General features: G+C 44.6%; 1 protein-coding gene across 3 annotated transcripts in view; it reads right to left on the reverse strand.

The window, feature by feature from the left end:
* MED23 (mediator complex subunit 23) overlaps window positions 1-12,956 on the reverse strand; it is a 261,969-nt gene that overhangs the window by 115,626 nt on the left and 133,387 nt on the right. For all 3 annotated transcript variants that reach the window (XM_030196548.1, XM_030196549.1, XM_030196547.1), the window contains one exon: window positions 1,257-1,502. In XM_030196548.1, coding sequence (XP_030052408.1) covers window positions 1,257-1,502 — 246 coding nt within the window. The remainder of the gene's footprint in view (window positions 1-1,256; window positions 1,503-12,956) is intronic.

The following is a 12,956-nucleotide window of genomic DNA, read 5'->3' on the forward strand; positions in this document are numbered from 1 at the left end:
TCCCCTTTGTTTCTAATGTCTGTTATCTGTCTCTGTGGCACAGCCTTGTGTACTCTTGTGTGTGAATTCCTTTGACCCTTGAGTGCTGAATGACACAGTCCTGTGTATTCCTAAAGTGGGTTCCCTTACTCCTTCAGTGCTGTGTAGCACAGCCTTGTGTATTCCTTTAGGTGGCTTCCCTTTTCCCTTGGGTGATGTGTGGCACAGCCTAGTGTATTTGTGTGCTGTATGGTACAGCCTAGAGTGTTCCTGTGGAGCTTCGCTCCTATAGAGTCTGTGTCCCATTCTGTCTGTGGCTTTCTCTACCCCTGGTCGTAGCCTGTACCTGCCAGCTTGTCTGTCACCCTTCCCTTGTGTCTAGCTAGCGCTGTGTGCATTGCATGTGCTCCAGTCCCTCCTGTGACCCCTCGTTGTTCTTTTTCCCTTCCCCAGTGTGTGACTCAGTTCGGCTGTGAGGCCCGCACGCTTGGACTCTGTAGGAGTGGGTTCCCGTTCGGCCCGCCTGAGTGGTTTATCTCCCTTTTCTGGTGGTGCTAGTTGTTTGTCCTGAGTGTGCGGGGCTTTGTGGCTGGGGTATTGCTAGCACCTGCTTGGTCCACCCTAGGCCTTGGCCGAGGTCCTTCCTAAGCCTCAGCCTGGGCACAAGGGCTCATGAACAGTTTAAACACACAGAGTTTAAATACTGACCCAGTAATGTTTTCAATTTGTACCACGTAGAGATTGTGTCAAATTCTGTTCACTTAGGTATTCACTGAATCAAGGAATGACTAAACCTGTTGACATTCAGGTTCAATTTTATTTAATATACTGCATATCAAATCAATCTAAGAGGTTTACAACAATAAAAATATAAAGGGACATAGGGAAAAATAAAAAAGGGAAAACACAAAAGGAAACTAGGTTACAATTCAGCGTAAGAAGGAGAGGGGATGCAGGGAAGTATAATTAACCCTAAAGAGAACAAACAAGAAGGGGTGGAGGGAGTGGGGAAAGAAAGACAAGATATAACTAGTACACATCCCAAGGCTCACAAACATGGGTAAACTGAATAATAACAAGGAGTCACTAAATCCATCTTATGTGGCCATTAAGGCCTTATTGAAAAAAAATTATGCTTTTAAGTACAAGAAACTACATATTTTTAAAATATCAAAAATCACCTCAAATGTTTGAACTGTGAATGGTCATATAATTTATATGGCTTGCTGAAGGAAATACCTGCCTCAAGGGGAAGAAAACATTTCCAAGCAACATACCTCATTTTGGCATGAACTGTGAGGGAATCCAAGAGGTTCATTGGCAGAGGGGTAGTAGACCCTGAAGCTATACAATTGGTTCCTGGTAGATGTGTCCTTGCATTTCCATTTCCATATATAGTTTCTACCAGAGCTCCCATAGGCAGTGTGAAGCATTCAGAATTGGTGGAATATGCATTACACAGCAAGGCAATTTTGTAGTCATTCATCTGCAAATTTTTATTCCGTAAACTCTGCTGCAGGAACCTGCAATACCAAGACAGACACAATGAAAAAATACAGCATGTCTTCCTTTATAGAATCTATCACAAAACGCCTAGCCAACTGCCTGGGCTACCCTGCAGCCACTTAGAGGGTCTATCCCCAGCACAGCTCAGGTCCACCTGAATCTACTGCTTGTGCTCTACACTAGCACCTTCCTCCCAGCGAGTGGGTCCCAACCACCTCTGGACGAGTCTCCTGCTCTCAAATTATCCCCAGTGATCTCAAGGTTACTGAGGCCACATTCCCAGTGGTCCCACAGATCCTGGAAAGCACTCACAGACCCAACACAAAAAACACCAGAATTTTTAGTCAGTCCAGACAAGTAGAGGCAATAAACTAAAAATATTTATTGTCATGAAAAATTAGAACAATGAATAGAAAAGGTGCAATCAGCAAACAATAAGTAACTGAATATGGATGAAAACTAACTAAACATTTATTTACTATCTAAATAGTACCTGGGGAGATCAGAACATATCGCTGCTCACAGGGCCTCGCTAAAGAGATCCTTCTCTCTTTTTTCCCTGGCTAAGACTGGCCCAGGAGCTCAAAATTCAGCTAGGATATACTGGCTTTTTCTCCAATCAGAGCCCAGAACAACAAGTTTTAAAAGTAGTTGGCCATATCACTGCAGGTTACCTCTTATCTGTGTTAAATAAAGAAGCAACAGTCAGTTCTCTGTAACAGCTCTAAACATAAACATGCACCACCTGCTGGCCAAACTAGAGAAATACACTTGAAGAAAGAACTAATACAATTTTACAGGCTTAAAAACCCACTGTTTTGTCACAAAATCATCTACACAGATTAAAATTCATATGTATTGTGATTTGTCAAATACTATTATATAACCACCAAAAACCCTGCAACAAAATCCTCTGAAATGTAAACAAAGGTGACATTTAAACTTACCTGTTAATTTCCTTTCCTTGAGTCCCTGCCACACCAGTGGATTATATCCCACTGCCAGAAGATGGAGACAGAAAAAAAAAGTTCCACATTGGCTTCACTCCCCATATAGGGCAGCACGCTACCTTCTGCTTTTCAGTAAACTTATGTCAAAGCTGGGCTGGTCTGCAATGATGTTCAGCAGCGTAATTCAGATCAGGTTAAAATCCATCAAAGACAATAAACTGTTTGAGTTTCTAAAGCACAATCATAACTAAGTCCATAACATCCAAAAAGCTATGTCCTTGGTCAGTAACACCTAGAGATAATACCCAAACCAAGGTTAAAATTAGCCCAAATAACTTCAGAATAGGAAACTCACGGTTCATTTTCTGAACTTATCAACCTGTCTATTCTTAACCACTGAAGCATCACTGGATGGGTTCTAGACTGGTCTAGCAGGGCTCAAGGAAAATAAATTTAAAGGTAAATTCAAATTTCACTTTATTATCCATACCAGACCAGTCTCAATAAGTAGGACTTATACAAGCTCCACTTAGATCACAGAAGGCAGCCACAACAGCTTTCAAGATTCTTGTACCCAAACCAAAGACTTTCCCAGCATGAACATTCAAACTTAAGCACTTACAACAGAAATACAATGGCGACAAGGCCTCTGTCTTGCCATTATCTTCTGGAAGAGACTTGGACTCTACCTAAAATAAACCCTGCACCCTCATCAAGGGGCTTGTTGACCATCTGTACCTGCAAAGTATTGTTGGTGTGAGCCAAGGCAACTGTCTCCTTGACTTCTCTTGAAATTCATGACTTGGAGGCACCATTTTCAGGACCCACCCATAGTCAAAGGAACTTATCTGAATTAGGAAAAAAAACTCTGAACCTATAAGCGAAGCCTATATTTATTTATTTATTTTTGTACCCCCACACTTTCCCATTCATGGCAGGCTCAATGCGGCTTACATGGGGCAATGGAGGGTTAAGTGACTTGCCCAGAGTCACAAGGAGCTGCCTGTGCCTGAAGTGGGAATTAAACTCAGTTCCTCAGTTCCCCAGGACCAAAGTCCACCACCCTAACCACTAGGCCACTCCTCCACCATTCACTTGAGAATGGCAGTCCTTACCCTGACCTACTTCACCTGATTCCCCTACAGTTGGAAAAGATGAGCCCAATTCCAGCAGAAGAGGAATACCACCTTCCAACAGCAATATTATGGAGTCTGTAGCCTATGAGCCCTGAGAGGGAGGGAGATTAGGGTCAAAAGAAAATCCAGTTTCTAAAAGACCACCACCCAAAGTGAAGGTCTCACATGTTTTCCTCACCCAAGAAAAATATTCCCTCTGATAAAGTAGTGAGGCTCTTCAGATCGTGTCTCCTGAAACAAGACAGAACAACATTCTACCCTCTATGGGAGGTGTAGATTCTACCTTTCTTCCATCCCCTCTGGAGGAACAACAAGACTTAAGGAATGAAAGGGGAAATGCTGCATTCTCCATACAACTGAAACTGCAGAGGCTCCAAACTGTAATCTAGGTACACAAATAGGCTTATTTTCGAACGCCCATCTCTTGAAACAAATCAGAAGATGGGTGTCCTACTCACAGGGTTGCCCAAATCAGCATAATCGAAAGCCAATTTTGGGCGTTCTCAACTGCTTTCCATCGCGGGGACGACCAAAGTTCAAGGGGGCGTGTCGGAAGCGTAGCGAAGGCGGGACTGGGGCATGCCTAACACATGGGCATCCTCGACCGATAATGGAAAAAAGAAGGGCGTCCCTGACGAACACTTGGACTACTTTACCTGGTCCTTTTTTTCTTACGACCAAGGCACAAAAATGTGCCCTAAATGAACAGATGACTACCGGAGGGAATCGGGGATGACCTCCCCTTACTTCCCCAGTGGTCACTAACCCCCCTCCCACTCTGAAAAAAATTTTTTTTTAATATTTTTTCCAGCCTCTATGCCAGCCTCAAATATCATACCCAGCTCTACAACAGCAGTATGCAGGTCCATGGAGCAGTTTTAGGCAGGCAGACCCAGGCCCATCCCCCCCTACCTGTTACACTTGTGATGGTAAATGTGAGCCCTTCAAAACCCACCACAAACCCACTGTACCAACATGTAGGTGTCCCCCTTCACCCCTTAGGGCTATGGTGGTGGTGTACAGTTGTGGGGAGTGGGTTTTGGGGGGGTTCAGCACACAAGGTGAGGGAGCTATGCACCTGGGAGCAATTTCAGAAGTCCACTGCAGTGCCCCCTAGGATGCCCAGTTGGTATCTTGTCATGTCAGGGGGACCAGTGCATTACGAATGTTCACTTCTCCCATGACCAAATGGCTTGGATTTGGTCGTTTCTGAGATGGGCATCCTCGGTTTTCATTATTGCCGAAAATCGGGGACGACCATCTCTAAAGACGACCTAAATTTCACAATTTCTGCGTCCCTGACCATATTATTGAAACGAAAGATAGACGCCCATCTGGTTTCGATAATACAGGTTTCCCTGCCCCTTCACCGGGACGTCCTGCAAGGGCGTCCTCAGGAAAACTTGGGCGCCCCTTTCGATTATGCCCCTCTATGTGGCTGTCTTTCACACCAACTTAAAGTTGTAAACCTCAGTGATGAGAAGCTGCTTTATGAAGAGTGACCTTGTCATTGATCAAGGTTATAAGACAGAATGGAGATTAGTCTTCCACAAACGAGGTCTCAACTAAGGGGACAATGAAGTAGATCCTCTGATTGCATCCTCCATCTTCAGCTCTTGCTGTCTCATTAGGCTGACTCAAGGTCCACATAAGCAGGTGCCACATCTGTTTACAACAAAGCACATTCAGCCTGACCGATTTGCAAAACTCATTCATGGCATCCAGATATCTAATGAGGACTCTATGCACATCCAGAATCTTCAAGGAAGAATTCTAAGCCTCTTCGTCCTCTCTGTGAAAGGATGGAAGCTCCACAGATTGGTTGAGATAAAAAGCTGATACCACTTTCGGAAGAAAGGAAGGGACTGTGTGCAGGGGCAACACTGACCTCCGAAAAAGAAAAGAAGGGATCACGATGAGAGTCTGAAGCTCCAAAAACTTACGTGCTGACACAACAGAAACTAAGATCTTTCAAGTAGGCCTTCTGGAGTAGCTCAAAAGTAGGCTTCTGAAGACCCCGAGGGACTAAACTAAGGTTCCACTCTGGTTACGGTGTATAAAAGGAATCATATATATCCCAGTGAGTCACAAGAGATGTCTTCTGTAGTTTGCCCCTGAAACAGGCAAAAGCCACACCCTGAACTTTTAGAGAACCCAATGCCAATACTTTCTTAAGGCCTGCTGGAGAAACACTAGGATATACGCGATCTGAGCAGAAAAGGGAGAAAGTCCTCGATCAGAACACCAGTTCTCGAACATTCTTCACACCCTTGCATACAACCTGGATGTAAAAGCACTTCTGAGCCCGAAGCAAGGTAGCAATGATCAAATCAGAATAACCTTTCATCTCAACTGAACCCTTTCAGTGGCTAAGCAATATGACCAAGGGACATGGATCCTCCATGAGCACCGGACCTTGCCTCAGTTGGCCGTATACCTACAGAAGACAGGGAGGATCACTGTCCAGCAGTTGAATTAGGTTTCCGTGCCACAACTTCTGCAGCCAATCTGGGGCTATGAGAATTATTTGACCCCGGTGCAATGCGATCCTTTTCAACACATGGCCTACCATGGGCCAAGGAGGGAAGACATACAGTAGATGCTTCTCTGGCCAGGGCTGCAGTAGTGCATTGATCCCCATCATGATGGGTTCTTTCCAATGGCTGCAGAACTTGGACACTTTGGTATTCCTTTTCATCGCCAGAAGCAGAGAACCTCATCAGTCCACTAACAGCTGAAAACCCTAGCTGGGTAGTTCTCATTCTCCTTGGTCAAAGGAGTGCTTGCTGAGAAACTCCGCCTCCACATTCAAAGACCCAACTCATGAGGGAGGCCACCTCTACCACTATGGAATGGCAGCAGGTCCCACCTTGATTGTTGCTATAAGCCATCGATGTCACATTGTCGCAGAAAACTCGGACCGGGAACCCCACCAGAAAGAGAGTAAAGTTACAAAAGGCATTCCACACTGCCCTGAGATCCAAGCGATTTATCAACCACTGAGACTCCTATTCCATCCAGGTGCCCTGTACCAGATGGAATTTTGTAATGAGCGCCCCAACGCGACTTGAGGGTCCCTTGTCACCACCTCCCATTGTTGAACCAGCTTCAACCCACTGCGTTGCATGAGTAAGATCCTCTCCTGTGCTGTGTTGAATAGAACGCCCAGATATTCCAGCATCTGCGATGGAGTTAGTCTGCTCTTCTCAAAATTGATCACTCAACCAAATGACTGCAGAAGACAGACAACTTTGTATATGTTTATTAAAAACTTGTTGTACCACCAAATACCAACAAAGAGGATCTAAGTGGTTTGCAATCAATATAATAAAAATTGGAAAGGAACGCCATTTTCAAATAGGACAGAAAGACACACATTCACAACCATTCATAACAACAATAACAAAACAAGTAGGACAAACCAAAGGCTGTGAAAATGCATGAATGAGCCAGTTTGAGATACAGCTGAACTCTGATTCCTTGGCGCTGAAGGAAGGCTAAAGCCACTACCATAACCTCGGTAAAAATTCTTTGAGCCGTAACAAGACCAGAGGGCAAAGCCCTGAACTCAAAGTGACAAGCCAGCACCATTCAACATAGAAACCTCTTGTGGCAGTCATATGGATATATGCAAGTACGCCTCCTTGAGATTGAAGGTGGTGAGAAATTCTCCCACTTGAACTGAGGCTATGACTGCTCTTAGTGTCCCAATGTGAAAGCGAGACACTAAGAAGCAGAGGTTTAAATCTTTGAGATCTAAGAATGAATGAAAAGTGCATTCGTTCTTTGGGACAATGAAGCAGATGGAGTACCTGCCTTGTCCCTGTTCAGTCTGGGGAACTGGTACAATGGCCTGAAGTGCCAGCAAGGAAGCTACGGTGGTCTGAACCTCAACCGTCTTGGTTCTCTTTCGACAATGAGACTGCAAAAGAGAGGAATGACCGGGCAGGAGAACTCCAACTTGTAACCTTCTGTAAGAATATCCAGAAACCACTGGTCTGAAGTGATTTTGGCCCACTCCTCCCAAAACTCCTAAAGACCTCCTCCCACCAGAGGAAGAAAACAGTGGACCAGCCTCACATCTCTGTGAAGCTCTGGAGGAATACGGCGCTCGAAATGACTGAGAGGACTTCCTATCTGCATGAACTGAAGATTGGCGTGCCTTCTGACAATATTGCCGACAACAAGGGCCGGTACCATCTGCTGTCTCAAAATCGAGAGCTCCCTGAAGGCAGATGACCAGAGGCTTTTGGCTTATCCAGCTACAACCCCTGTGGCTTACTTTCCACCAGATCTTTCACCAAGTTACTGAGATCTTCTCTAAAAAGTCACTTCCGATGTGCCAAGACAAACAAAGATATACCACGGGCCATAACATGTCATAGACATAGAGTTACACCTAATCACACTGACCACCCTTCAACATCTTCTGTCCTTCTGTGACTGTTCTCTTGTGCTTGACTGCTTAAATATTTTAAATTTAAATGCTTTACTTTTTGTCTATTAGATTGTAAGCTCTTTGAGCAGGGACTGTCTTTCTTCTGTGTTTGTACAGCGCTGCGTACACTTTGTAGCGCTCTAGAAATGTTAAATAGTAGTAGTAGTAGTAGACAGCATCTGCCAATTAGGCCAACCCCTGTTATGGCGCCTGTCTTGTGTTGCTGACCGCTGATGCCACTTCGGGCATGCTGTTGCCATGAACGAGCTGCACACAGTCACTTCAAAGGCTATAGATCTTTTAGGACAGTGTCTCCTTCCATCAACATGATGGTCTTCTTCGTCACCTCCATAACCAGGGAGCCCACCATGGGAAGTTGCAATTTATCTTTCTCCTCTGGAACTAATGGGTAGAGGTGAGCCATTACTCTTCCCACTCTCAGCTCCGTGTGTGGTGAAACCGATTCTGCTTCAATCATATCCTGAATGTCTGGATGCATCAGGAAGGCCCTCTAAGCCCCCTCATGATAGATGAAGGTTGAAGTCCTGATGGCAAAGCAGAAGGCTCTTCAATGCAAAGCACCACCAGTGCCTCGGAAATAAGAGTGCTGAGCTCCTCTTTATGAAACTCAACGAAGCAACAGCATAGCATAACTTACTTAGCTTTGTCAAAGCTGGCTTGGCAACCCCCATTCAAATACTGATTTTGATTCAATGGGGCCCAAATCGTTTCACCCACATCTGGGCTTCATCAAGAACCTCATAGTTATATCATAATTGCTAACTAATTTATGCTATGCTGTTGCTTGGTTGAGTTTTGTTACTCAGAAATGTTTCTAAACTTGTGCTCCAATATGGGCAGATTGGTTTCAGAAGTGGAGGGAAAAGTTTTACCCTATGAAAGAGATCAGATCACGGATACAAAATCTTACATAGATATCAGTATCCCGTTGATCAGACCGTGGTGTGTACCTCGGTTTCTGAGGGTATTCCTCCCTTCAACATTTGATATCGTTTTTACACAACTCTTTAAGATTGTGTTTGGTTGTTGTTCAGTCTTTGCAGTATTAGATTACGTAATCAGGATCAACAGCCCATACTGTTTTTGTATATTTATTTAAGTCTCCTTATGCATCAGCCATGACTTGTTCCCAGAGATAAGAAAAAGGGAAGAAGAATTTTTGAACTGGGTCAAGACATACAGATGTCTTTTGCTCAGCGATGGTGTCTGTGGGAATCATTTATGCCGAGTGTGGAGGGGAAAGGGGGGGGGGGGGGGTTTGAGTGAGAAAGCCTCCTGTGATGTTTGCAGTAGTGATTTACAGAGGCTTGTCAGAGTTATAGTAGGGTGATAAAGGACTAAAAATTGTTCCATTGAACATAGCTGGTTTGGAGTCACCCATTAAACATCAAAAACATTCCCCAAGCCCTGAAAAGCAAATAAACTCAAATAGCTATGCTCCAAGAAAACGCATCTTGATGAAAGAGACGTAAAAGAATGATGTTTACACTCTCCTTGACTATAACTGTAGTGAATGCCAAAGTTCTAGATCTTTCCTTTACATAGCAGGTAGGGTTGAAACCCTGAACTTCAGTGGCGTAAGAAATTAGTTAAATAATAAAAAATTTTTTAAAAGAAAAAGAAGAACCTAAGAGTTGCCATACTGGGACAGACCGAACCTCAACATCCCACCTCCCACAGTGGCCAATCCAGGTAACAAGCACCCGGCAAGATCCCAAGAATAAAACAGATTTTGTGCCACTCCTCCCAGAAACAAGCAGTGGATTTTCCCAAGTCCATCTTATGGACTTTTCTTATAGGAAATTATCCAAGCCCTGCTAAGCCAACCACTTTTATCACACTCTAGGGCAACAAATTCCAGAGCCTAATTACACATTGAGTGAAGAAACATCTTCTCTGGTTCATTTCAAATCTACTACTTAGTAGCTTCATTGCATGTCCCCCAATCCCTGCACTCCTGGAAACAGAAACAAGCAATTCATGTCTATACGCTCAACTCCACCCAGTATCCTATAGACCTCCACCACATCCCCCCTCACAGCAGTCTCCTCCCCAAGCCATAGAGCCCCAGTCTCTCCAGAATATCCTCACAGGGAAGTTGTCCCATCTCCTTCATCACTTTCACTGCCCTTCCTCTGCACCCCTTCCAACTTCGCAACATCTCCTTTGAGATGCAGCGACCAGAACTGCACACAGCATTCAAGGTGCGGTCACACAAAACTCAAAGTACTGGAGTTCAGACATGCTGATTTTGGTAAAATGAGGGAATACCTGAAGGAGTTGACGGCATGGGTAGGCATAGGAGAAGTGGAAGCACAGTGGTCCAAGCTGGAAACTGCTATACATATGGCAATATATCTTTATACAAAGAAAGTAAGCAAAAACAAGAGAGACAGGAAGCCTATATGGTTCTTCAAACAAGTGACCAAAAAAATAAGGGCAAAAGAGGTTGCGTTCAAGAAACACAGAAGAACGCAACAATAGGATCACGGAATAGATTACTGGATTAAACTCAAAGAAGTGAAGAGGGAAATACAGCTAGCGAAAGCACAGGCAGAAGAAAAAAATGACTACAGATGTAGACAGAGATGATAAGTTCTTTTTCAGATATATTGGGGAAAGGAGAAAATCTAGGAATGGAATTGTAATACTGAAAGATGCTGAGAATAGCTATGTGGAGAGTGATGAGAAAGTGAATGGGCTAAACTACTTCTCTTTGGTGTGCACAGAAGAAAATCCTGGAGAAGGATCACAGTCAGCTGCCAAGGGTATATCTGGGAATAGAGTGGATATTGAAAGTTTACGGAAGAAAACATTTATAAACATCTCAAAAACTGGAAAGTGGACAAAGCTATGGGGCCAGATGGAATACATCTGCTTAGAACTAATCAGGTATGAATGGATTATAAATCCTAATGTAATATAATGTAATCTCAGGATACTGAGGGAGCTCAGAGAAGTCCTTGCAGGACCTCTTTATTGAATAGATTTTTAGAGACAGGAGAGGTTTCGTGGGATTGGAGACGAGATTATGTGGACCCTCTTCACAAAAGTGGAGACAGGGAAGAAGTGGGAAACTACAGGCTAGTATGCATCTCATTGGTGGTAGGAAAAATAATGGAGTCGCTGTTGAAGGGAAGGGAAAGGGAAATGGGACTTGATATACCGCCTTTCTGAGGTTTTTTTGCAACTACATTCAAAGCGGTTTACATATATTCAGGTACTTATTTTGTACCAGGGGCAATGGAGGGTTAAGTGACTTGCCCAGAGTCATAAGGAGCTGCAGTGGGAATCGAACTCAGTTCCCCAGGACCAAAGTCCACTGCACTAACCACTAGGCTACTTTCTAGAAGCCAACGGGTTGCAGGATCTGAGGCAACATAGCTGTACCAAAGGAAAATCCTGCCAAACAAATCTGATTCATTGACTGGGTGACCAAAGAACTGGAAAAAGGACACATGCTAGATGTAATCTACTTGGATTTCAGCAAAGCCTTTGATATGGTTCCTCTCAGAAGACTCATAAATAAGCTAAGAGGGCTGACCCAAAGTGGTGAACTGGACTGGAAACTGGTTGACTGACATGCGACAGAGGGTGGTGGTAAATGGAATCCACTCAGAGGAGAAGGAGGTGAATAGTGGAGTGCCTGTGACAGTATTAGGACCGATTCTGCTTAATATATTTGTAAAGGATGACGAAGCAGAACGATATCAAGAGTATTTAGAGCGGAAAACCTTTCAAAAATAAATGAGCAGAAAAATACTTGAGGTGCTGAGGGGACTGCTTAGCAGGGCCGGTCCTAGGGTCTCTGGCACCCCCCTGCAGACTATGAGTTGGCGTGCCCCCCATCTCCTTTCTCTCTTCTCCCACCCTGCCCCTGTCCAGCAATTCTCCTTCGCCCCCATCCCCCTCCCATTTATGGCCACCTGCCCGCCCTCTTCTCCCCCCAACATCCCCCTTTTTTTTCTTCCCACCCTGCGTGGTTTAAGTCATTTTTAATTTACCCCCATCCGAGCGGCAGCGTCAGTTCAAAGCCCTGCCCATCTCTAGCCTTCCCTCCCTTTGTGAGTTCGTTCCCTCAGAGTCCTGCCCTCGAGGAAATTACATCAGAAGGTGGGACTCTGCAGAACAAACTCACGAAGGGAGGGAAGGCTAGAGACAGGGCAGGGCTTTCAAATGACACGGGTGCTGGGACGGAGGTAAATTAAAGATTTAAAGCCCCAAGGGCGGTGCAGTATGGCGGCGCAGCACCGCAGCGGCGTCCTTGAAGGCAGGCGCCCCCCTGCGGTGCTTACCCCGCTTACTGGCTCTGACCGGCCCTGCTGCTTAGTGCATGAAAGGCTGCAAATACGCAAACTCTACACTAAGTTCTGAGTTACAGAAGAACTGTTCTGTCCTGGCAGCATGCAACAAGGTCACCTGTTTGTGTGCTTCATGTAATCTTGCTTGTCAACGGAAAAAATGTATGGGTTCCTTTGGTCAAACTGATGAAAAGTTGGTCCAAGTGGGTTAGGACTTCTAGACCTAAAGCTTTGTAACAAGGCCAGTATTATAAGGCATTGGAAGAAGTGACTGTATGGCACGTCATCTTATATCTCTTTGGAATACGAGAAAGCATTGCTTCAGTCACTGCACTCCTACTTTGTGCACAGCTTATGCTTTTTTGTTTCTTTTCCTAGGGAAAAACACATACTTTCCCAGATTACCCAGACTAGAACATATAGGAGTTAACTTTATAAAAGACTAGTAAAAAAGGCCCGTTTCTGACACAAATGAAATGGGCGCTAGCAAGGTTTTCCTCGGAGTGTGTATGTTTGAGAGAGTGTATGTGAGAGTGACTGTGTGTGAGAGAGTGAATGTGTGAGTGTGTGTGTGTGAGATAGAGTGAGTGAGTCTGGGTGCAAGTGTGTCAGTGAGAGAGAGAGT

The sequence above is a fragment of the Microcaecilia unicolor genome, chromosome 3 (assembly GCF_901765095.1).
Source record: "Microcaecilia unicolor chromosome 3, aMicUni1.1, whole genome shotgun sequence".
Lineage (NCBI taxonomy): Eukaryota > Metazoa > Chordata > Amphibia > Gymnophiona > Siphonopidae > Microcaecilia > Microcaecilia unicolor.